This window comes from Theobroma cacao, chromosome 10, assembly GCF_000208745.1.
Source record: "Theobroma cacao cultivar B97-61/B2 chromosome 10, Criollo_cocoa_genome_V2, whole genome shotgun sequence".
Lineage (NCBI taxonomy): Eukaryota > Viridiplantae > Streptophyta > Magnoliopsida > Malvales > Malvaceae > Theobroma > Theobroma cacao.
In genome coordinates, this window is record NC_030859.1 from 2,123,304 (window position 1) to 2,146,238 (window position 22,935).

The 22,935-nt window shown below is 34.0% G+C and overlaps 3 protein-coding genes across 4 annotated transcripts; 1 reads left to right on the forward strand and 2 right to left on the reverse strand.

Moving 5' to 3' along the window:
* On the reverse strand, window positions 1,828-3,846 carry LOC18586109 (dof zinc finger protein DOF3.6). 2 transcript variants are annotated; one of them, XM_018128648.1, is made up of 3 exons: window positions 3,585-3,846; window positions 2,406-3,342; window positions 1,828-2,267 (listed from the first exon to the last, which is right to left on the reverse strand). In XM_018128648.1, the coding sequence occupies exons 1-3, from the start codon at window positions 3,633-3,635 to the stop codon at window positions 2,236-2,238; spliced, it is 1,020 nt and encodes a 339-aa protein (XP_017984137.1). In that variant the 5' UTR covers window positions 3,636-3,846; the 3' UTR covers window positions 1,828-2,235. The 2 variants fall into 2 exon arrangements, with proteins under 2 accessions (XP_017984137.1, XP_007009361.2); XM_007009299.2 differs by having other exon boundaries at window positions 2,375-3,342.
* LOC18586110 (heat shock cognate 70 kDa protein 2) lies at window positions 15,535-18,034 on the forward strand. The gene is made up of 2 exons (XM_007009300.2): window positions 15,535-15,867; window positions 16,089-18,034. Exons 1-2 carry the CDS (start codon window positions 15,654-15,656, stop codon window positions 17,831-17,833), a joined length of 1,959 nt encoding a protein of 652 aa, XP_007009362.2. The 5' UTR covers window positions 15,535-15,653; the 3' UTR covers window positions 17,834-18,034.
* On the reverse strand, window positions 18,152-22,434 carry LOC18586111. The gene is made up of 9 exons (XM_007009301.2): window positions 22,230-22,434; window positions 22,100-22,161; window positions 21,607-21,697; window positions 20,963-21,049; window positions 20,709-20,762; window positions 19,837-20,021; window positions 19,214-19,296; window positions 18,980-19,080; window positions 18,152-18,568 (listed from the first exon to the last, which is right to left on the reverse strand). Exons 1-9 carry the CDS (start codon window positions 22,278-22,280, stop codon window positions 18,353-18,355), a joined length of 930 nt encoding a protein of 309 aa, XP_007009363.2. The 5' UTR covers window positions 22,281-22,434; the 3' UTR covers window positions 18,152-18,352.

Here is a 22,935-nt window from a genome sequence, read left to right on the forward strand (position 1 = left end):
GAAAGAGAAACGATCATGGAAGGAAGTTTTTGCCAGAAGTGATGACAAGAATCTAACAATTCTATGATTGAGCACATGTGGAAGAACGTGAGGGACTGAAGACACGAAGAAGAAGGCATAGATTGGAATCTCAGAGAAAGAAAGAAAAGAAAGAGAAAGAAGTAGAACAAGGACGTTTCAAAAAGTGAAAGCTGCCATGGGAACAGAGAGAACATCTCACGCCTGTAAACATTTCCCATTGTGGGCATCCGATACAATAATTTTCCAAGCAAAACCAAGTACCCTTTGCTTGGAATTCCGAGCTTCTTCTTCTCCTTCGCCTTCTTCTTCCATTTCTCTTCTCCTTTTGGAAACCCAATTGCCAATTTCCATAGACAATTTTGGATCCCTATCTCATTAGTTACCATCCCATCAGCCGACCAAGCAACAACAAAGAAAAAAACTATTGCTCTCGAACAGAGAGAGAGAGAGAGAGATTTGCTTTATTGATAGATGACTTTATTCCATGTTAGTAACCAGCCTTGGTTATTGCAAAAGCAGATCCAAAACTCAGATTCCATTCTCTCATAGAACTAGAAACACCCCAAAGAGAAAAGGGTATTTAAATATATGAACAATGACATCATTATTATCATCAAAATACTAACAAAAATGTGCCCAAAAAATACCAAAAACAAAAGCTTAAAAGCGTGGGGGGGAAAAAAGTCTTCTGATGGAGAGGATTTAGTTTGTTTTTTCCCTTCGTTTTCATACTTTTGACTCTCTCTGTGTGGTGGGTTTTGGTCTTACTTTAGGAATTTGCTAAGAAAATTGGAGAATATCTCTTTGCATGGTTTTGAGTGGGATTTTGGCGTTTTTTCTTTTCTCTTTCTCTAACTCTCAGTTCGTATTGCTGTACAAACAACAACAACAACAGCAACAACAAAAAAAAGTCAGTACCTTTTTTTTTTGTTTGGTCAGATTTCATATAATTACATAATCATTTTTTAGTCCACAAAGCAACAAATAAGTACTTCTGTTAGGTTTAGTTTAATTTTTTCTCTTTTTTTTTTGGTTATTATAATTACAAAATCATTATCAAATCCTTTTTCTACCTTTCTCTTTTCTTGTGGTGAAAAACTTTTTCTTTTAAAACCATTGGCAACATGGCATGAGCACAGACTTATATGCATTCAAAAATCAAATTATGTTTCTTTTCTTGGGAGGGTGAAACATAACTAACCTCAGGTTAAAATTCCTTAAAAATCTGAGACCAAGAGACATCTGGGAATTTGGAATTTGCTAAGAAAGATGATTAAAGGGGAACTGAGATGCTCAGTGATCCCCCTAGCAGTAATATTGAAATGACTTGGTTTCAAGCCTTGATGTTTGTTGAGTACAAAGCATGGAGTCATACCAGAAAGGACTGTGCCCCTTTCAGAGTACTCTCCACCAGAAAAATTAAAAAGGGTGAATTTTGCTCACTGTTTTTTGGCCTAAAAATGGCAAAGGTGGGTGCCATGGGAAACTAATTATTTCATGATACGTGCTTCCTAGGGTTATCACCATAATATGTAAGCAAACAAGTAAAGAAGAAACCCCCCAAAAAGATATAAGAGTAATAGATAACAGTACTGATCATCTTCATCAAATAGATTCAGGCCATAGTTATAAGCTATGCTTCACGTACTTATATTACCTCTCTCGAAGACTAATAATTTTGCTGCTGAAGATAACACTGATCATACATCAATAATTATTGATTAATGTGTGCAATTTGGAAAAAGAGATAGTCTTTAAACTTCACAAAGAAGAGAATAAAAGGTGGCAGATTGAAAGCAAAACGAATGAAGAAAACCAAAAAAATGGATACATTTTCACATAATATCAAGGGAAATCACTTAGTACAAAGCATTTGATCATCATCAACTATAACAATAATCTATCTCTTTCATGTCAGATACCGAAACTCTCTCCATGGATTACATAGACCTACTTAATTTTTTCTTAGAGAATTGCAATCGGAGAACACAACAACAACAACAAAAAAATGAACAACAGCAAATAATTTTTCGAGAGTAGAAGTCTACCATTTTTCTAAAGTCTTGTTTTAGTAGATCAAGGGAGTGATCATGACGAGTAATTCATTCGATCCATTCCTTCCCAAGTGGTGTCATCAACTTTCTCATCATTATCAGGTTGGAACTTGAATTTTTTTTTTTGTTGGCAAAAGTTAGAGTTGTTCATTCCAAATCCTTATCTATGAGTTGATTTCTCTTTGATGGAACCTGTAAGTAATTCAACCCAAAAAAAAAAAGAGAAGAGAAAAAGAAGATTGGATTGGGTTTTTGGGGGAAGGAAAGATATAAAAGAGAGAAAAGAAAAAGAAAATCACAAGAGATGGCTGGTGGAAGAAGAGGTGAAACCAGAAAGATCAGTCCATGCATTGCCACCACCACCACCCCAGTATTGATCACTTCCTGAAATTCCCAAAAAATTCCTTGATAAATTCAACCCTTGATGATGAGTTTCTTCCATTTTAATAGCTGCCAACTGAGTAATCGCACTCTCCAATGGCTTAGACCGAAGCTGACCACCATAACTTGGTGCCTCCACACCTTCACTTTCAAACGGATATAACCCGGCTGGAGGCTCCAAACTAGATAAAAATGGAAATTGTTGAACTTGTTGCAGTGATCTCCACTGTTCTACTAGTCCATTTGTTAACATTGACCCACCACCACTTGAGCTAGTTCCAATATGAAAATCCATGTTACTAGCACTAGTACCACCGGTGCCGCCTATCGCCGCAGCCACCTGAGCCTGAATTCCCCCAAAATTTATTCCAATATCACCAGAATTATAGTCACCAAGATGATGTAAAGGGGGCAATAGAGGCAATTGTGGTGGTGCTGGGGTCATGTGGCCTAACATATCAGTGCAACTATTTGAAGCAAGTGTACTTGAAGATGAGCTTGACCCGGTTTGGCGTTCGGATACTGCTGGAGACTTTGATCTATTACTTCCTTTGCTTCTTTTGTTTCTTCTACAACCACCACCAACCGGCACGTTCCTTAAAGCGCCACCTCTAGTCCAGTATCGTCTGCAGGTTTTGCAAAAGTGACGAGGCTGGGAAAGGCTGTAATTGTTGAAGTAACAAAATTTAGTATTCGTCGATTCACATCGAGGGCACTCGAGAGCTACTTCAGGTTGTGGTATCTTGGCTAGCCTGGCTCGTTCCGCCATTGACCCAGGCCTAATAGCTCCCGCTCCACCACCACCAACTTGAGGTGGTGGTGGCGGTGGTGGAAGCTGAGGATTATGATGATTATCACTAGTAACTCCAGGTTGCTGAGTTGGTGGCTGCAGAACAAAATCGAATGTGTAAAACAAAATACTTATAAAACTAAAAACATACAGAAAGAAACAAAAAAAAAGAAAAGAAAAGAAGATCAAATATATGGTATATTCAAGAGAAGATCAGAAAAGGGTAGGAATATTATTTATCTTTAATTGGCTTTTTTGGAGAACAAGCTTGCTAGGGAAAGAAAAGAAAAGCAAAGAAAAAATCTGGGGAAAAAAGAAATACTAGTAAAAAACCTTACCTGTTGCCAGTTGGGTGGATCTAGATAAACGGGAACAGATGAGAAAACCATGGTGGCTTGAGCTTTGTATCTTTTGTAAAGGTTGATAAGGTTTTTGGGGAGATATGGTGGAGAATCACATCAAAACAAGGGAGTTGCAGAGAAAGAAAAGAAAGAGAGAAGGTGAGAGAGAGAGAGAGATGGAAAGATAAAAGGAAAGCTTGGGGTGTGTTTATTTATTTTGTTCTTTGTTCTCCTCTGTCTCACCTCCCACTCTCTCTTTTTGTTTTATTAAATTTTTAGGGTTGCAAACAATTCTTTCTTTCTTTCTTTATTTATTTTCTTAGTAAGCAAGCTTCAATTTCTTTATGTTGTTCTTGTGTTTTTTACAGTGCCCGAAAAAGATATTAGTGGCCATGCATGTTTTGGGAAAGACAGGAAACCCTAGGTGAAACTTAGTAACTAGACTGAATAAATTATTCATTATGATCATAATAATGGAATTAAGGAAAAAAATTTATACAAAAGTTGGTCTTGGTGGGGGAGTCTTATGGGTGGATGTGTCACAATCGAATGTACCTTTGTTTCTTGGTTTGTCCCCTTGAGGATTTTTTTTTTTGTAAGGATTTTTCTTTATTGTTTTCCCCCTCCTTTTGTTGTCTATATGTGTAGAATATTGTCAGGTAAAGTTTTACATTACCTTTTGCTACAAATTGTCGTATTTTTTCCAATTACCACTGTGGGATTTTGGCAAAGAACCCATGAAAGAGATCTCTCAATACCAAAAAGATCAGTTGAGAGACAAGAAAACAAGTGTGAAAAGAAATGGAATATTTTTGGTATAGTATGATTAAGCAAACCCTACAGTGATACATTTAACATATTCTTGTCACTTTTCTTAATCACCCATTAATTGTACATTTAAACTGTTTTGTGCATGACTTTGATTTTTTTTTTCTTCTTTTTTTTTTAAGTCAATACAAAAATGTGTTTAGATTTAAGTCCAAAGGAATTAGTAGAATGATGGGAAAAGAACCAAGAAAAAGATTGGCTAGCAATTTGAACCATTCAATTAAAAGGATGTTTAATTCTTTATTATTAGGATTAAACCAAGTCTACAGCCGATTTATTCACGACCGTAGACTCGAATTGACGCTCATATTATTATCAATAATTAATCAATTGATCTTTGCTTTTTTAAAAAATCAAACAATTAGATATATGTATAACACAAGTTCACATTTTTCATATGGGATCAAATATGAAAGCAAATTGAATAGAAGCAGTATTTCTTTTCTAAAAGTGCAGTTAGAACTCACAAGGTAGACCAAGGTCAATCTATGTAGGACAAAAATGAGGAAAAAGACCATTTCTCATACCCTTTTTTTTTAATGCAAAAGGAAGTTAATTCTAACTGAATAGAGAAATCAATTAATCTAGGTTCTGCCCTTTTTTAGAAAAAAAAATAAAGGGAAGTAGGAAATAACTAGTTCATGGCAGGTAAAGTGAATGCGACTTCCTTATTACCTTTAAGCTTGCAAGAGTACTAAAATCAATTGATAAGTAATTTATGTTCATTGCATTAAATAAATATCTCATAGATATAAATACTTAAAAAAATTGTTTCATGGCTCTTATATGTTTAGTGATTAATCGTTATCAACATTAGCAGGATGCCTGCTGTGCTGGAAACTTGAAGAATTTGACAGAAATTAAACTGGCCTAGCTGGGATCTCAATCCACATCACCTAATTATAACAAGCTCAAATCAAATCTTCAAAACCCTAAGCTGAGAGATGTAAGATGTTGTTTCTGATGATGAGAACTCTCTTTGAGAGTGAGTTTTTTAGACAGGTACCATTCATCATTCATCATTAGACCCTCACCTCACAATTTTTTTTTTGAGAAGCAGATGAAATAGTTTCATTAAGAGAAAAATTTACAAAAAAAAACTATTATGCAAAATGGTAATGGTGTAAGACTGTATAAGAAGTCACGTAAAACCTCCTTTATTTGTCTCGCGTAAAATAACAAAATCAAACCAGTCCAATTGCAATGAGATCAGACAACAACAGAAAAGAAAAACTTACAAAATTTCCAATCACAAGAAGAAAAAGGCTCAAGGAATGGACTGAATCATCCCACCACAACCAGAGTTGAATCTACGTATAGCAGAAATCACAACCAAAAACTGTTCAATGTAAACTCTTTAGTTGAGTAATTTTGACATAATATTTGAATTTCTTTGATTAATTATTATGTTCAAAGTGCAATTTTCATGTGAATAAATATGTTAATGATAAAAGTTATATATTCTCAAATCATTTTGAATGATTCTTAACGCGGTCTGAATCTATCGACATTTTAATTTTTAAAAATTTTTAGATTAAGACCAACAATGAAAGTATATTACACGAATCACGCAAGACATTTATGTATATATACAAATGAACATCATAAACTTTATTATGGATAAGATGGAGCCGATATACCCTTATTCACGAATTGAATACGATAGCTAATCCAAGAATCATACCAGAACTTTCCTAAGAAACGCTTGGACTGACCAAAAGAGAAAGGGGAAGTTTTTTGATTAATTTTCCATTTCCTTTTCCATGGGGTGTGGTGATGGTGGTGGTGTGGTGGTGGCCAAGCCGCCGTATGTGGGATGGAGAGATTAGTCTTCATCAGATGCTCACGGTCGGGTGAGGTTCACTTTTCCCACGTGCCACGTCAGATCCCACTGGGTCCCACGACACCTTCTTGTAAGGTTCTTGTCTTTGGGGGGCCAACCTTTGAAACAGTAAGTATAAATATATATCATATATTTTATTAAGCAAATATGTTCCTTCAATTCCCTCTCTATCTTGGCATTGGGTCGGTGAAAAAGTTGGTCTCGCCACCACAGCTCTGTAAGGGGGTCCCCACACATGAAACATGAGGCCGAAATTTTCGTTCAAGCTTTCGTGGAGTAAGAGACATGGATCACGCAATGAGCATCCCTTCCCCCCCTTCTTGCTTTGATGATGAAATTTGGACCCTCGGATCGATTCGAAGGGTGGTTAAGGGGAAAGAAGGAATATAAAAGAGAGCAAGAACATATGTTTTCAGGTTCAAATCTGGCTTAGAAAAAGATTGATGCAAGCTAGATGCCACATCAGCTCCATTACTTCCACGTCATATCTCTATCATCCATTCCATTTTAAGTTAACCATAGAACTAACTTCGCAAAATCAAAAGACATTTAGGTCTCAAATAGAAATAAAATTTTAAAATTTTAAGATCAATTTCCCGAACTGTGATAAATTTTAAAAAATGATAGTTTAATTGTCCGTAATTGAACATTTAATTCAATAATTGATGTATGTATCTCTTTTCTGTTTAAAAGATTAGCAATCAAGGGATAAGAGTGAGAAAATGCTAATTGAAGTTGATATGAAAAGATTTTTATAAAGATAGATCAAGATAGGATAAGTCATATTATATCTAACCTTATGTGTATAAAATTTAAATGATATTCCCGTAAATCTTAATTATCAATTAATATAAATACAAATGTTTGATTGAGTGTGGTAATTAGTGATTAGAGACACTATGATCATTCTGACATGCAAAAAAAAGTTTCGATGATAATATATATATATATATTTTATGTACCTATAGGATCTTAATCAATAATCAATATAATTAATCATTGATTTACAGCCACGAAGAGTTACTTATACGAGATTGTATCCGGGTTCGTAACTTAATGGGTAATTTTGACATGATTATTCCATGTCACAAGAGACAAGTAACATTTGAGTGTTTGTGTAATTTTTCTTTCTTTTTTTTTAATTTTTTCTGTAAAAGAAATGAAGGGAAAAGGCTTGGTTGGTTGCATTATGTTGCATGGAATGGGGTCCCTGAAAATTGCTTTTTTACTTGAAATTACCAATCATGCATATGGGTTGTGGCCCTCAAGTGGGCGGCTCAAAATCAAGGACCCTTTTGTGTGTATATATAATTTTTTTTCTCTAACAATGTAGAATTTATTTAATGTCAGAAACTAAATACAAAATTATAATATTTGATAAGAATATTAATCACAAAAAAACATAAAAACACTTGAAAATGAACTAAAATAAAATCTCAACAAAAAAAAAAAACAACCGTCCGTAAATCCACTTCATTCTATCATCACATATTAAAATATTTTTGCATGTATATATAAAATAAAAAAAGAGATTTTTTCCCTTTGTATTTAGTAATTCAATAATGAGCAATTATTAATTTACCTTATTTTTTTTGAAAGCAAAGTAAAATTATTTTCATTGTTGCACTGTAAAGAGCAAGATCCCAAAAGAGAAAAGCATAAAGAAGCAGGTCTTACATTCAATAGACGAAACTCTAAACTCTAGAATCAATCTAGGCAAGGGCACGCAAACCGATGTTATAATAAAATAGTAATTAAATCAATAGGCTAAATTGCAAAAACCTAAAAAGATATAGTCAACAAAGTCAAAATGTCTGTACCAATATCAAAAACCAAAGTACTAGACATTTTATATTGGCTAATACAATCCCTTGATCCCTAAAACATTTTAAATTCGTAAAAAAAAAAAAAATTAAGCCAAGAAGAAGAGTGAAAATTTTTTCCAAAAATTTTTTTCAATCTTTTCAAAAATATCGACTCATTTTCATGAGTTTTAAGATTGTTTTCTAAAATATACTCGTGTTGTAGCTAGATTTGAAATTATTTTTTTTAATTTATTTATATTTCTGTCTATATTCTTCTATTTTCTTTCATGATCTAGCATGTCAAGAAAACCCTTTACGTATAATTTTTCTAATTATATTTATAAACTAATAAAACACAGACAGGCATACGTGCATTTATACTTATATATTTCTTGTTGTTTTCATAAAAATTTTCAAAAAAGAAAAATATGTTCCAAGAATACACGTAATTACATACAAAATCAAATAAAGAATATATATATTATATTATATTAAATTACATTAATTAGCTGGCAATAGTAAGTTAAAACTCAATTTCAATTGAAGACTGATAATGAAAACTTAGCACGTTTAATTTGATATATAGAAGAAGTGACCTGCCTAATCAATTGAATGGAGGTTGAGGATAAGATGGGACGCTCTAGATTTGATAATCCCTTCCAACGACTAATATTTAATTATATTAAAAGTCTATACTACCTACATGTTAATTAATTAATTAATTTAACACCCACTCTTTTCTCCTTTTTTTTTCCCTTCAGTCCATCAAATATTTTCCACGTATCCCACAAGCTGGCAAGATTCAACTTCAAGTTTCCCTTGATCAATTGTTAGATAGGTTCTTATTTTATTAAATTAAAAAATTGACATTTTTATAATTTTTTTTTAATTTTATAAATTCTAATCAACGAAATATCTGATACGGAGATAATAATTTTTTTAAAAAGAAAAATTCGATTGATTATTGATAATGAATACATAAATACCGATTCGAGTCTGCTGCATTAACGATCTGTTGGAGTCATAGCATCATTATAGTTATATATTATAGCTTGCAAAGACAATAATTATTTTACACGGATATTGTTTAATTCAAGTTGTTTATAAAAGGACTTTGGAATAAAGACGAGTGGAACTACAATTGCAAGGAATTGGTGTGTTTTTCATACAAAAATAAGCATATCTCACTCATTAATTCTCAAGAAATTGTGTTGAAAATGATATCTCAAGAGATTTTTGGAGAGATAGGATATTTCAAAAGAAAATTGGTCAATGGAAGAGCAACAAGACTTGGCCTATACGTACATTTATTCCCCAAACATGTAATTTTGAGGGGTGTTACCTTCAATTTCATTTTGGGGTCATCACAATCCATGCACTATGGTCCACTGGATCTAGCAAAATATCAAGCTGTGGCCTCTGCCCATGCAAGTTTGTTGAGAAATTGACCCAAGAAAGAGAGAGAGACATAAAATTTAGGCATATAAAAAATCAACCAATGTATATAGAAAAAAGACTTTATATTTGATTACAAAATAAATAAAATAAAATAAAAATTACAAATGGGAATCATATTGGACAAAGTGCAGGACCAACAACCATAAGATGTGTATTCTGCTAAAAAATTATAGACAGTTAATTATGCTATTGTTGGCCAAGTCATGAAGACTCTAGAGAGACAGAGACTTTACTTTCTTTTTGGACCAATTGACCCTCCTTTAGACCCGAAAAGAGAAACCAAATTGGAAACTCCAATTCACACCCACATGCCTCACACAAGGGAGAGAGAGAGTTAAACTTGTTGGAACATCATGGCATGGGAAAGGTTGAATTCAGCTTTAAAGTCATAGTAACCTTGATGTACTATACCCCAAAAAGAATCTGCTGGTAATGTTTTGATGGATAAATTGTTATAAACATTGCCATTCATCATAAAGGCTGAAAAAGAAGGAAAACATATTTTCAGGACTCTGTCCCAATCGTCCATTGGCAAAGAAATTGTGGTCCAAGGCCATGGGTGTATCTTTAATCTCCCTTTTTGCTTCTTCCCCCCAAATGGACCATTACTTAGCCCCTTATTTAATATGGTATTATTATTCTTACACGGCTCAAACTCAAAAGTTCACAGTGCATTTCATAATTATTTCAAGGGAAATGTTAACCAATCTCTAGAGGCATTAGTCAAGGTAATATTGAAGATAATATTTGATGAAAGCAATGCATTAAATACAATTTTTTTTAAAAAAAATAATATCGTAATTAACTATACTTAATCAGAATCTACGACACCTGTTAATTGGAACTTTTTATTGGATGATATACAATTCAAATGAATTCATTGATTCAACTATGGATTGGGTAGGAGACAAATTTTCACTGATAGAGAATTGACATACATTCACTCAGCTAACATTCAAATGTTATAATTATTTTCTTTTCTTGCAAAGTCTTATCCATCAAAGCAAAGTTTTTGAAAGATAATCAATCGGTTGTCACATTTGATATAGAGCTAACTACCTTGAAATATTTCTTGGATTTTTTTTGGGAAGAGAATGATGCTAAAGCAAAGGCCAATGAGTTAGTTGAGTTCTGGATTTATTTGAGTTCTGTGTTAATTAAGTTTGGTGAAAGTTCTAATCATGCATCAAGTAATCCTTAATGGTTCCAAAAGACTGGTTATGTATAGTCAAACTTGTCTCAAAGCAAGATTTATTCTAGCATCCAACATCATATCTTGGGTGAATTACAATCAAATTAATAACACTTAATTACCCTTTTTCAGCTAATTTTTTAAAATAAAATATATTCATATATATTGACCATGTTAAATGTATATAGTTGTGAATATAATCAGTATTATATCGATTTATTGTATTGAATGTAATAATTATATCATATACGTGAAGAATTATTTATTCAGCAAGATCGTGATGGATAAATGTAATTCAATTAAATAAATTATCAATAATTTAGATTGGTTTGTTATATGCCTACATCAAATTAAATGAATTTGAGGAGAAGAGGGAGAGATAAAGTAATTAGAAGTGTCAATTTGTACAGCAAATGAACCCACGATGCCTTATTAAATTGCAAGAGGACATTTCATACATTTATAAATACATAAATGGCATATGACAGTCCATTTTAGATTGATGTTAATACGACAGAAAAAACTTAATACTATATCATGTATAAATTAATGATATAACTAAATTCAAAGGAATTTCCTATCAAACACTTTTTCTTTTCCATTTGATCTTCTTTGCAAAGGATATGCCCTACTATCCAACTATATACCATTAATCAAGGTAATTGTTAATTTAATTAATATAAAAAGAATTAAGCGCCGTGATCAGCCTCCATAATAGCATATTCCCATATGCTTAAAGGTCTAATTACATATCTTAGTACTGTGGGATTTTTTGAACATTCTTATAATACAAAATAGTATGTAATTAATTAATTAATTATTGCCTTTACATAGCTTCTAAGATAATGATTCTTTGTCTCTAAAATTATATGGTGAGGTCAGTCTCATTTGGCCCACCAACGCATGGCCCCTCTTTAATTAATTTATCCGATTGCAACTAACTAAATCATTCCATGTCTTCAATTTAAAAGTCCCATTCAACAATAATTTTTGATAGTAATTATGAAACTAATATATACTTTGTAAAGTGATTAACATCTATATTTTTTTTATTAGATGTTAAAGATGGTTACTTTCCAACTAATTGATACACTCCTAATTGTCTAAGGTCTATGTTTAATTAGCAAAGGACATTGAAATTTAATTTCATTAATTTTTCTAAATACGACAAATTAATGATTTTAAATAATTATTGAATCTTATGAGTATTTATCAGTTGAAAATATGTCAAAAGTGGGAGTAATTTGGGGGGGGGGGGCGGCTTGAGACAATCTTAGTGGGAAAATTCTTGGCATCGATTCCTTAATTTCCAAGGTTCATACATTGACCATGCAGAGTGCCTTTAGGCAATATTTCCTTGTCAAAACTTGCTGTCTTTGATAGCAGATCCATGAAATATATCTGAACATAAATCTTTCTATCATGAAATTAATATTTGATTGAATGAGTGGAATAATTAGACAAGTTTATTTATTTGGTGAGGCAGTAGTATGTATTTTCCATATCTGGCTTGTAAGTTAAACTTTTCATTAGCCATGAAGTTACATCAAACGTTTGGTTTCTTAAAAATGCTTTTGAATTTCTTAATCTGAAGTGAAATTTAGTAGCTAATTGGATTGAAATTCCATCTCCCTGAGCTAATTAAGATTGTGAGGGGTGGGGGACAAAAGTTACAAAAAATGAAAAGCGAGAAGATAATGAAACAAAAACTCAATATAAATTTCATTTTAAAAATTTCGGATTTGAATCAGAAGATAAAAATTTGAGTATTCGACATTATTTATTATTAATGGAGCTATAAGATCATTGAACCAGAGGTCAGAGAGATCACAAGGCAAAGAAAGACCTAGAAGGTAAATACATGAAGATTTTAAAGACAATATAAGATCATCAAACGACATGATCTTATTAAAGCATACCAGTTGCCTGCAAAGTAGTGATTATTTTTGAAGAAGAGGATCGCGCATGCAACTATTGATGGAAAGAGAAATCAAAATCCTGAATTGTATTTGTAGCATGTGATTTAGGAAAAAGGGTTTTTTAAGGTTTGGGTGGTGTCGGAATCTAATTCCCATATCTAATCAATCTTTGGCAGAATATCTCCCTCTCTCTCTCTCTCTTCTCTCTCTCTCTCTTTAACTCATTTCCATGCAAAGAAAAGCAAACCCTTCCCATCTTGTATGCAGATATATATATGTACATGGTTGGAAAGCAAGCTTGGGTTTTGCAGCTTTTTGCCACCATTATTTTTTTTTTCACTTGCTGTCACCTTCCCATCCCACATTCTTCTTTCTCTCAAAATGATAATTTTATATAATTCAAGTGATTCATATAAAACGATGGTAAAAGTACTCCATTTTTTTTTCTATTTCATTTTTTTGAAAGGCAATTAGTGATTTCATTACTCGTAATAGTGAAAAAAAAAAAAAAAACCTACCCTTTTGTAGTAGTAGAGCATACAGCACATGCAGAACATGAAGCTCCCTGTCATGGCTTGTCCTGCATGAAAAATGCGAAAGCGAGAAAAGAAAACTCATCAGGTTGCATATGTGATAAAACTACATAGTGAAATATTTAACAAGCTCTCTATGGAGACAAAAAAAAAAAAAAATCAATTTAATTATTTAGTTAGGTTAATAAGAGATAATTAAAGTGTTATAACATATATCACTATAATAATTATAAATTTTACACGTAAATCGGGAAATTACTATGAACAACCTCTAAACATGAATTAAAGATTGAACTCTTTTTAATGGAATTGAAAATTTCAGATTCGAATTCTCTCACTTCTTTAAATTTTTTCATATGTATCAGAAAAATATATATAAATGCAAAACTTAAAAGTTTAAATCGTTCACATAGGAAAGGAATATGCTTAAACATCAAAAACATTATCTCTCAATAAAATATGTAATCAAAACAGCTAGCTAGTGCGTTCATTATGTAATTGGCTTAATTAGGATATAATCTAGGAGAGAGTAGTTAAACCCTTCCTTAGCATGAAATAATTATGCATTGACATTATAAAAGTGAAAAAGTAGGATTCATGTGGACAAAGGGCTCACGTGTGTTTAAGGAAGGATTAAAGCAAAGAGAGAGAGAGAGAGGTAGATGAAAATGAGTGATTAGGAAGCTGACAAATCAGGCTCAAAATCGTGCTCACGTGCTTTTCCCATGAAGATTCTAAAGCCAAGATTCCTATATAATTTTTTAAGACCGTTCAATCTGCCACTGATTAAGTTTGATTTTGTTTTTGTAAATTGTAATTAATTAAAACCTTCCAAGCATGAGGTTAGTGCTAGTGGTCCATCAATTACTAGTCAGTTTTCTTGCTTTTGAATAATCAAAAGTATTCTTTCACATTTCGGAAGGTGATCCTAAAACCTATTTGAAAAATTGTGAGTCATGTTTATATTAGCTAACAATGATTATATAAATATTGATTTAAATATGATATATGATCTAACTGCAGATTCTGTACAATATTATAATTATATCTCAATATCACCTCTAATCTCTAAAACAATCAGAAATAACTATTGCATTTGTAGGTGCCTTCTTCTACAATTACACAATATGAGCCCCGTCCGTCAAAACTATACAAGAATTAATGCCCTTTGGGCACAATATGTAGCAAATCTTAGAATTTTTCTATACATGCTTTGAGGTCATTATTTGGCTAGGTTCAAAAATATCCATCTGAATAATAAAAATGGAAGGTTCCTAAACAACCTAATATATATATATACGTTTTTAATTTAAAAGACTTGCTTGTTAGGTAGAGGAAGGTCCTTATTTATAAACTCAAATCTCACTTCATTTTTTTATTGTTATGGGACTCGTAACATTCTGTTGCACTGGCTCTTTATCTATAGAAGAAAAAAACTCTTACAGATCCAGATCTATTTCGACTTTGATATCTTTCATGAGAGTCCCATATTAGTAAAAATCTGAGTATACTCTGATATCACTTGTCACAAATTTATTTTTCGACCCAAAAGACATACTTATTAAGTGATCGAAGATCTTTGTTTATAAACTTAAAACTTGCACTTGTCACAGACTCATTTTTCGATCTAAAAGATATACTTGTTAAGTGATAAAAAATCCTTATTTATAAACTTAAAACCCGCTTCATCTCTTAATATGGGACCCGTAACACCGCACCACATGCGTAGACCTGTCTACGATGTACAAGTCGAGCTTTGGATAGGATTTTCTAAACATTAGCTCGTCTTGAGATATTAATCGGACTGAACCTGACTTATGAACGCTTTTAAACATACACCCTTTTTTTTTTTGATAAAACTAAATCAATGATTGATGGGCAATAATGAGCCCAAAACACAAAAGTTGGGCCTTAATTTGCCGAAACTAGTTTCCTTAAGCCCAAAGTTATTTAATTCTTTCTTTAAAAGAAAGGTGCGGGCCCAAGAACTAACAAGTCCCAGTCCATCTCTTGGGCCCTGGGTGTAGCATTCTCTCTCTGCAATACTCAGGCTCAAGCTCATACGAAAGAGACCAGACCCAAACTCATTCATTGGCATGGATTTCGGGTTGTGTTTGGATCCACACCCGGAACAGCCTGGACCCGTCAAAGCGCGTGGCCGACCTCGTCAAAAAACTCAAAATTCTCACCCGCTAAGCGAACTTTGAAAAACACACGCAACCAAAAAATTGTCGTGGACCAGCTCTTTTTCCAAATCCAAAACCGAATATCAGCCGTCCATCCTTTTAAAACCAACGGCTCAGAATCCCCATTCTCCCTCCGAACATTCCAGAACCCAAACAAAGAAAACGAAAACCATATAAAAACACCAACCCTAACGCCGAACCACACACACGGTTCAAATCGAAAGAACGATACCCTTTCGTATCTTCTTTCTTCTCCATTTTGATTTTTATCTTACCTTTGATTTTTGTTGGAATTTTTAGCAATGGCCGGAAAAGGAGAAGGACCCGCGATCGGGATCGATCTAGGAACGACGTACTCGTGCGTCGGAGTATGGCAACACGACAGAGTCGAAATCATCGCTAACGACCAAGGCAATCGTACGACTCCGTCTTATGTCGCTTTTACTGATACCGAGCGTTTGATCGGCGACGCTGCTAAGAACCAAGTCGCCATGAACCCCATCAACACCGTCTTTGGTAATTTTTCTGATTCCCAGTCCCGGATTTTTGTTTAAAAGAATTTCATTTATTTTTATCCAGATCTAGAACGTCGAATTATTCTTAGATCTATAAGTAAATCTATGTTTCTCGGTTTTTTTTTATTTTTTATGACGTCATTATTTGATACGCTAGAGTCTAGGATCGTTGACGTTCATGTTTCGGCTGGTTGACTAAGAATGTTTTTAATAATAAAACAGATGCCAAACGATTAATCGGGAGAAGATTTACGGACTCAACGGTCCAAAGCGATATTAAGCTTTGGCCCTTTAAGGTTATTGCTGGGCCTGGTGATAAGCCCATGATTGTTGTTAATTACAAGGGTGAAGAGAAACAATTTGCTGCTGAGGAAATCTCTTCCATGGTTTTAATCAAGATGCGTGAGATTGCTGAGGCCTACCTTGGCTCCACTATCAAAAACGCTGTCGTTACGGTCCCTGCTTATTTCAATGATTCCCAAAGGCAAGCCACCAAGGATGCCGGAGTCATTGCTGGGCTTAATGTTATGAGAATCATTAACGAGCCAACTGCTGCTGCCATTGCTTATGGTCTTGATAAGAAAGCCACCAGTGTTGGTGAAAAGAACGTTTTGATTTTTGATTTGGGTGGTGGTACTTTTGATGTTTCTTTGCTTACTATTGAAGAAGGTATTTTTGAAGTTAAGGCTACCGCTGGTGATACTCATTTGGGTGGTGAAGATTTTGATAATAGGATGGTGAATCATTTTGTTCAAGAGTTTAAGAGGAAGAATAAGAAGGATATTAGTGGGAACCCCAGAGCATTGAGAAGGTTGAGGACTGCATGTGAGAGAGCTAAGAGGACTCTTTCATCCACTGCTCAAACCACCATTGAGATTGATTCTTTGTATGAGGGTATTGATTTTTACTCAACTATTACTCGTGCGAGGTTTGAGGAGCTTAACATGGATCTTTTTAGGAAGTGTATGGAGCCTGTAGAGAAGTGCTTGAGGGATGCTAAGATGGATAAGAGCAGTGTCCATGATGTTGTCCTGGTTGGCGGTTCCACTAGGATTCCCAAGGTGCAGCAGTTGTTGCAGGACTTTTTCAATGGCAAGGAGCTTTGCAAGAGTATTAACCCTGATGAGGCTGTTGCTTACGGTGCTGCTGTCCAGGCCGCCATTTTGAGTGGTGAAGGAAATGAGAAGGTTCAGGATTTATTGCTTTTGGATGTTACCCCTCTGTCTCTTGGGTTGGAAACTGCTGGTGGTGTTATGACTGTTTTGATTCCAAGGAACACCACTATTCCCACCAAGAAGGAGCAGGTGTTCTCGACCTACTCTGATAACCAGCCGGGTGTGTTGATTCAAGTTTATGAGGGTGAGAGAGCAAGAACTAGGGACAACAACTTGTTGGGTAAGTTTGAGCTTTCTGGTATTCCTCCAGCACCTAGGGGTGTTCCTCAAATCACTGTTTGCTTTGATATTGATGCAAACGGTATCCTGAATGTCTCTGCTGAGGACAAGACTACCGGCCAGAAGAACAAGATTACAATCACAAATGACAAGGGTAGATTGTCCAAGGAAGAAATTGAAAATATGGTCCAGGAGGCAGAGAAATACAAGGCTGAGGATGAGGAGCACAAGAAGAAGGTTGATGCCAAGAATGCTTTGGAGAACTACGCCTACAACATGAGGAACACAGTCAAGGATGAGAAGATTGGTTCAAAGCTTGACCCAACTGACAAGAAGAAGATTGAGGATGCCATTGATGGGGCTATCCAATGGTTGGATAACAACCAGCTAGCTGAGGCCGATGAGTTCGAGGACAAGATGAAGGAGCTTGAGAGCATCTGCAATCCCATCATCGCCAAGATGTACCAGGGTGCTGGTGCTGACATGGGTGCTGACATGGGTGCTGGCATGGATGATGATGCCCCTCCTGCTGGCGGCAGCGGTGCAGGTCCCAAGATCGAGGAAGTTGATTAAATTTTAAGAAAGTATGACAAGCATTTGCCTATGGTGTTATTTTTATGTTTCTGCGACTTATATCTTTAGAATGTTTTTGTTTAGGAATTCTCCACCATTTTGTCTTGAAAACTTCGTATCTTATTTTGGAGATACCTTTTTAGGTAATGAATGTTTCCCTTCGAGGGTTGTCGTTGTTTATTCAATTTCCCTTCTAGAGCATTGCCTCTGCTTGCATTTTCTTCCCTTTTCAAACTTGCTTATATCCTCAAGCAAACATAGGCCACAGATTAAATTAAAGTTAAAAAAAAAACAATTTGAAAGAAACTGCTACTGGGAAATATCAATACCACCCCCTTGTTACGAGAAATATTCATTCTAGTCAAGAACAGCAGCGTTGAACATATACAACGAAACTTTTGAGGGTGAGTAAACAGGGATTGGAAACTTTGTTAGTCTTGTTCATTTTAGCTTATGCATACAAAAGAAACAAAAAATCAACCAAAATTTGACTTGATTTCCAGGGACCAATTATACTTTTTATCCCAGACCACTGTAGCTAGAAACCTTTTTGACAGCCTCTTCTTCCATTTGCACGAGTTGATGGCAAAAGGATTCAACATCTCGTGCCTCTTCCTTGAATGTTATCCTGAATTGCTTCCATTGATATTCACCAACTTCATCCTTCATCGCTTTACTACGAACCTTTCCCAGGACGTCAAATCCCCTACGATCAAGAGAGAGTATGTATGCATCCTAGAAAGAACATTGAGTTCATTGTCAGACAAATGCAATCCAATGCTATAGAAGCTCATTATTAATTAACTGAAGACTATTCTCGAGGATCTACAACTTTCCATGGTGAAATTAACAGCCTTAGCCCCATTGTTTCATGCATTCAATCAATACACACTTATCGGCCACATTTAGTAAGCAAATGAACATGATACAGTGATATAAACATCAAATCAATCCTTATCTTTCAAACCAAATGCACACACAAACACACAGAAAGTAGAAGCACAAGCAGCAGGATATGCATAATTGAAATTGAAAGAGGAAAAAAGTATAGTGAGAGAGTGAAGCAAGGAAGATAACTAAAACTTTTGCATCTGCCAGTCATTAACAAAAACATATTAAAAGCAGGACAAGGGTAGTAAATCTTACTCTTGCATTTACATTCAAGTATATGAAACAAAAAAGGATCAGTGCTCTGCGCCTTGCTTCGCTTTGATTAATACCATCAATTAGCTTCGCAGAATAAGGTGCTATAAAGAAACAAATTAAAGATATAATCTGGTCAGAACAGTCTGAAAAATGCAATGTAACTTGCATGGTTGTAATTCATGCCACTACTATCCTTAAGATAGAACAACAGTAGTTTCTGCAGTGAGGTCTTACCTAGCAAATCAGCTTTACACTTTTCTATATCTTCAAAGTCTACTTCATGAGTTCCTCCATTGCCATCAACAAACATGCAAGAACTGGATAGTAGATATTTAATGTCAGAAAGTCAACACATGAGATGCCTCTTTTTTCATTTTCCCTTTCTCTCAAACTAAGCCCCATTCTCATCATATTTACTAACTCTTTCAGCTAAATTTATTATATGATTTGAATACATGATTATTCCTCAAGTAAAATCATATTGAACAGGAATTTACCATAACATTGAAGCTTCAATATATAACATGAGGATCCCTATTGGTTCCTCTTTCAGACAGCACTTCAATCATCGATAACTTAAAAACCAAAAGTAACATATTAACAACCCTCAAATAACAGTTTCTTGCAGGTTTTAATAGCAGGTGCTACCTCTTAACATGTCTGCATTATTTTTCAAGGCAATTACATGCTACAGACAACTTCAGATATGAACCTTCTTTGAGGATATGATATGATATCACCCTTTCTAGAATCAGCAGAGAAGCGAAACCAAGCATCATTGACACTGGGTTCAATGTGATGGCAATATCTACAGTTACTCATTATACCAAACCAACAATCTGAGTCAAAGTGGATACCTTAGATTGAACTTATAAATCACATACTTTTCACCCCCATCAAGCAGCTCCTTAAGGTTTTCACTTCGAGATGTGGACAAGTGGTTAGAAGAACTTAATACACCAGAAACTGTATAACTAAATTCTTTAACTGCTTTCTCCTCAGAGAGCATGACTTCTTTAAGGGTTTCTGCAGCTGACTGAGCCTATAACATGAACAATAAAAATAAAGTTGACAGTGGTTGTAGGACTCTTCAAAATAAAGTCCTATGCCGTGCCATAGGAAGACTCAGCCATGGGAAAGAAGAAGAAAATTTAAGATTGACTATCAGACATACGATTTCTGCAAATGATGGTTAATATTCCAAAAAAGCCTTTATCCTGAAAGGATCACATTGTTAAAATATCAGGTTAATGGGGCTTTACTAGACACTTAATAAATCAGAATCCCAAAAACTTATTTATATGATGTTTCTAAAATTTAGAGAAACAGATAAATAAATTACTAATATTCACAAATACTCAGTTTCTACTATTTTATCTTTAATAGCTTATCAGTCGGAAAGTGTCATCTTGGTTGCTTTGATATTTGTACACATAGGGACACAGGAAAGTTAGGAAGATCAAATATGGCTACTAGTTACTTGAACCTGGCGATATATAGTTGGTTTGACGACCATACCTTGTTTTTCTTTACATAATATGGACAATTGACCCAAAAATAAAAAGATTTCTGCAAATGATGGTCAATATTCGACCATCTAATTATGCATACATGCAGACTGCAGTTGCATTCTTGTAAGTCTGCTAATCTGGGCAGTCTAATCATGCACATATTACTCATTGCTGTACCAAATTCCCAAAACAATAGATGCTTTTCTAAATATAGTTACCTTTTTATCTTTGAGAGGCACAACATCCCCGGTTAGAGCAACCCGAGCCGGAAACTGCAGCATGGTATTAGAGAAAGTTATACTATTGCTTTACGTCCAAAATACTTGCTCAAGTCATTCAGGAACTTACTCCTATTAAGAGCATTAGAACAATTGGAAAAATATATACTATCCAAAGAAATGAAGCTCCCTCTAGGAACAAAAATACTGCTTGCAACAAAAGACATGTGGTGCAAGTTAAAACAGACACCAACCTTGTTCATTGATTTAAGTAATCTTGCAAGAGGCCCTGGGAAGGGACTGGCTACAGAAAATGAACCACGTTCATCAATTATAGTGTTCTGCGTACAAATAGGAAATAATGAAATAATCAAGAATTCTGTACACACAGTGACTAGATAGTTTCTCAAAGTTCTAAGAACTCATACAAACTAAGGAATTAAGTTCTGCATTCATAGTAGTCTTTAAAGAGTAAAAAATATTTTGGAAATGGAATTTAAACTTTATCCAAGAAAGATAAAAGGTAAATAAAGGGCTTATACTGGAAACATGATGGAGAAGATAAATAGTAAACTTAAACAAGGAGAGAGTAGAAAGGACACAGAAGACTAACATTTAACTAAAAGGAGTACAGACATACATACTCAAACCTTTGACGAGAACAAATGCAGGAGCAGCTCTTGCAAATAGTTAATCAACCAAACAGAGAATACAAAAGTTCAAAATGTCATCAAAACAGCCTGGAATTATTCAGTCTTCATTGAATATTCAAACCGTTTCACCTCAACAAGTAGAAAATACAAGATTAAGGGACCAACCGGCAAGATACTTGAATATCAGAAAAAATTATTTTATATCCAAAACAAAAAAAGTAGAGCCATTAGCTAGAGAAACATACCACATTATGTAACTCATTTTCCGGTACCCAGATATACGGTTTCCCCCTCTTCAAAATGTACTTAACCTTCGAAGTGTATATATCCTGCTTACTGTGATACAATCATTCAAAGCAATCAAACAATATATCTGAATTGATTCTCAACTCTTCTTTAGATTCTTTAACAAATTCACGCCATCAAAGCAAGACTGTTATACAAACTCTTCACTTTATCTTAACATACCCGTAATCAGACATAAAACAAAAAGGAAAATGAAACCAAAACTTCATGACTTCGTTGAGTTCTGCTGTTTTGATTTCTTAAAGAATACAGCTAATCTCAACTACTTCCACTAACTAAATATCAAGTTCTTTCTCTTTTCTTCACATTTCAGCTTTTCAACAACTAAATAAAGCTGAAGGCTTTGATTTATCAAAGCCAAAACACCCAAAACAGACCCAATTGAATAAAAAGGAAAGACAAAAACATTGAACTGAAATATGAAAAGGGTACCTTCCTTTGGCATCAGATTTGATGGTATTAAGATGGCCTTGCCAATTTGATGCCAAAATATTCTGCAAATAGACTAAAGTTAGCAAATTTTCAGCATGGAAAAATGCTGGAAAGTTTTTAAAGAAGCAACCTTGCATTTCTGAGCAAGACTTAAAACAGTGGCTTTGTTGCTGCCTTTCATTAAAAACCCCAGCTGCTCTACCCACTTACTCCTTCGAAAATTGGGTCCTTTTGGATGTGAAGAACAAGGGTTTTCTTTTTAGAGCGAAGCCTGCTAGAAGAAAAGAGGTTTATCATTTATGGAGTTTGTCAGGGTTTTAGGATTTTCTTTTTCTTTTTTTTTTTAGAGAATTTGGCTTTTAGCTAGTTGCCACTTGCCCAACTCAACCCTCTTTTTTAATTATAAACCAAATAATATATATTACTTTTTACCCATTATAATTAGGAGTGAGCAAAATCATTTCAAATTTGGATTTCGAAATTTTCTATTTAAGTAGAATGAATTTTGAGATGTTCGATTTTATATATTTGGTTATTTTAATCAATTCGTTTGATTTTCAGTGATTAATTTTTCAATTAAACAAATCAGACAATTAAACTTTTAATTAACAAAATTTTTAATTATTTTATTTATATTTAAAAATTATTTAATTTAGTTTTTTAAATTAATTATTTTTCGATTAAATATAATAATTCAATTCATTAAGTTTTTGTGTAAGATAAATTCGAATTTTCAATTTTTGAAATTTTAGTAGGGTACCGACCGTTTGCACTTGTGAATCATTATTTTAAAATTTATAAAAATTAATTTAATACTAAAATTTATTCTATTAGCA

What these genes read in the sequence shown, in the direction of transcription:
- LOC18586111 (XM_007009301.2), bottom strand. Translation starts at nt 22,280, where the DNA reads ATGAAAGGCAGCAACAAAGCCACTGTTTTAAGTCTTGCTCAGAAATGC. An exon ending in AAAATGAGTTACATAATGTG is followed by an intron (nt 21,050 to 21,606) that starts GTATGTTTCTCT and finishes ATTTGTACGCAG; the next exon opens with AACACTATAATTGATGAACG. An exon ending in TACTTAAATCAATGAACAAG is followed by an intron (nt 20,763 to 20,962) that starts GTTGGTGTCTGT and finishes ACCATGCTGCAG; the next exon opens with TTTCCGGCTCGGGTTGCTCT.
- LOC18586110 (XM_007009300.2), top strand. Translation starts at nt 15,654, where the DNA reads ATGGCCGGAAAAGGAGAAGGACCCGCGATCGGGATCGATCTAGGAACG. An exon ending in CCCCATCAACACCGTCTTTG is followed by an intron (nt 15,868 to 16,088) that starts GTAATTTTTCTG and finishes ATAATAAAACAG; the next exon opens with ATGCCAAACGATTAATCGGG.
- LOC18586109 (XM_007009299.2), bottom strand. Translation starts at nt 3,635, where the DNA reads ATGGTTTTCTCATCTGTTCCCGTTTATCTAGATCCACCCAACTGGCAA. An exon ending in ATCCACCCAACTGGCAACAG is followed by an intron (nt 3,343 to 3,584) that starts GTAAGGTTTTTT and finishes TTTGTTCTGCAG; the next exon opens with CCACCAACTCAGCAACCTGG. An exon ending in TCTTCCACCAGCCATCTCTT is followed by an intron (nt 2,268 to 2,374) that starts GTGATTTTCTTT and finishes AATTACTTACAG; the next exon opens with GTTCCATCAAAGAGAAATCA.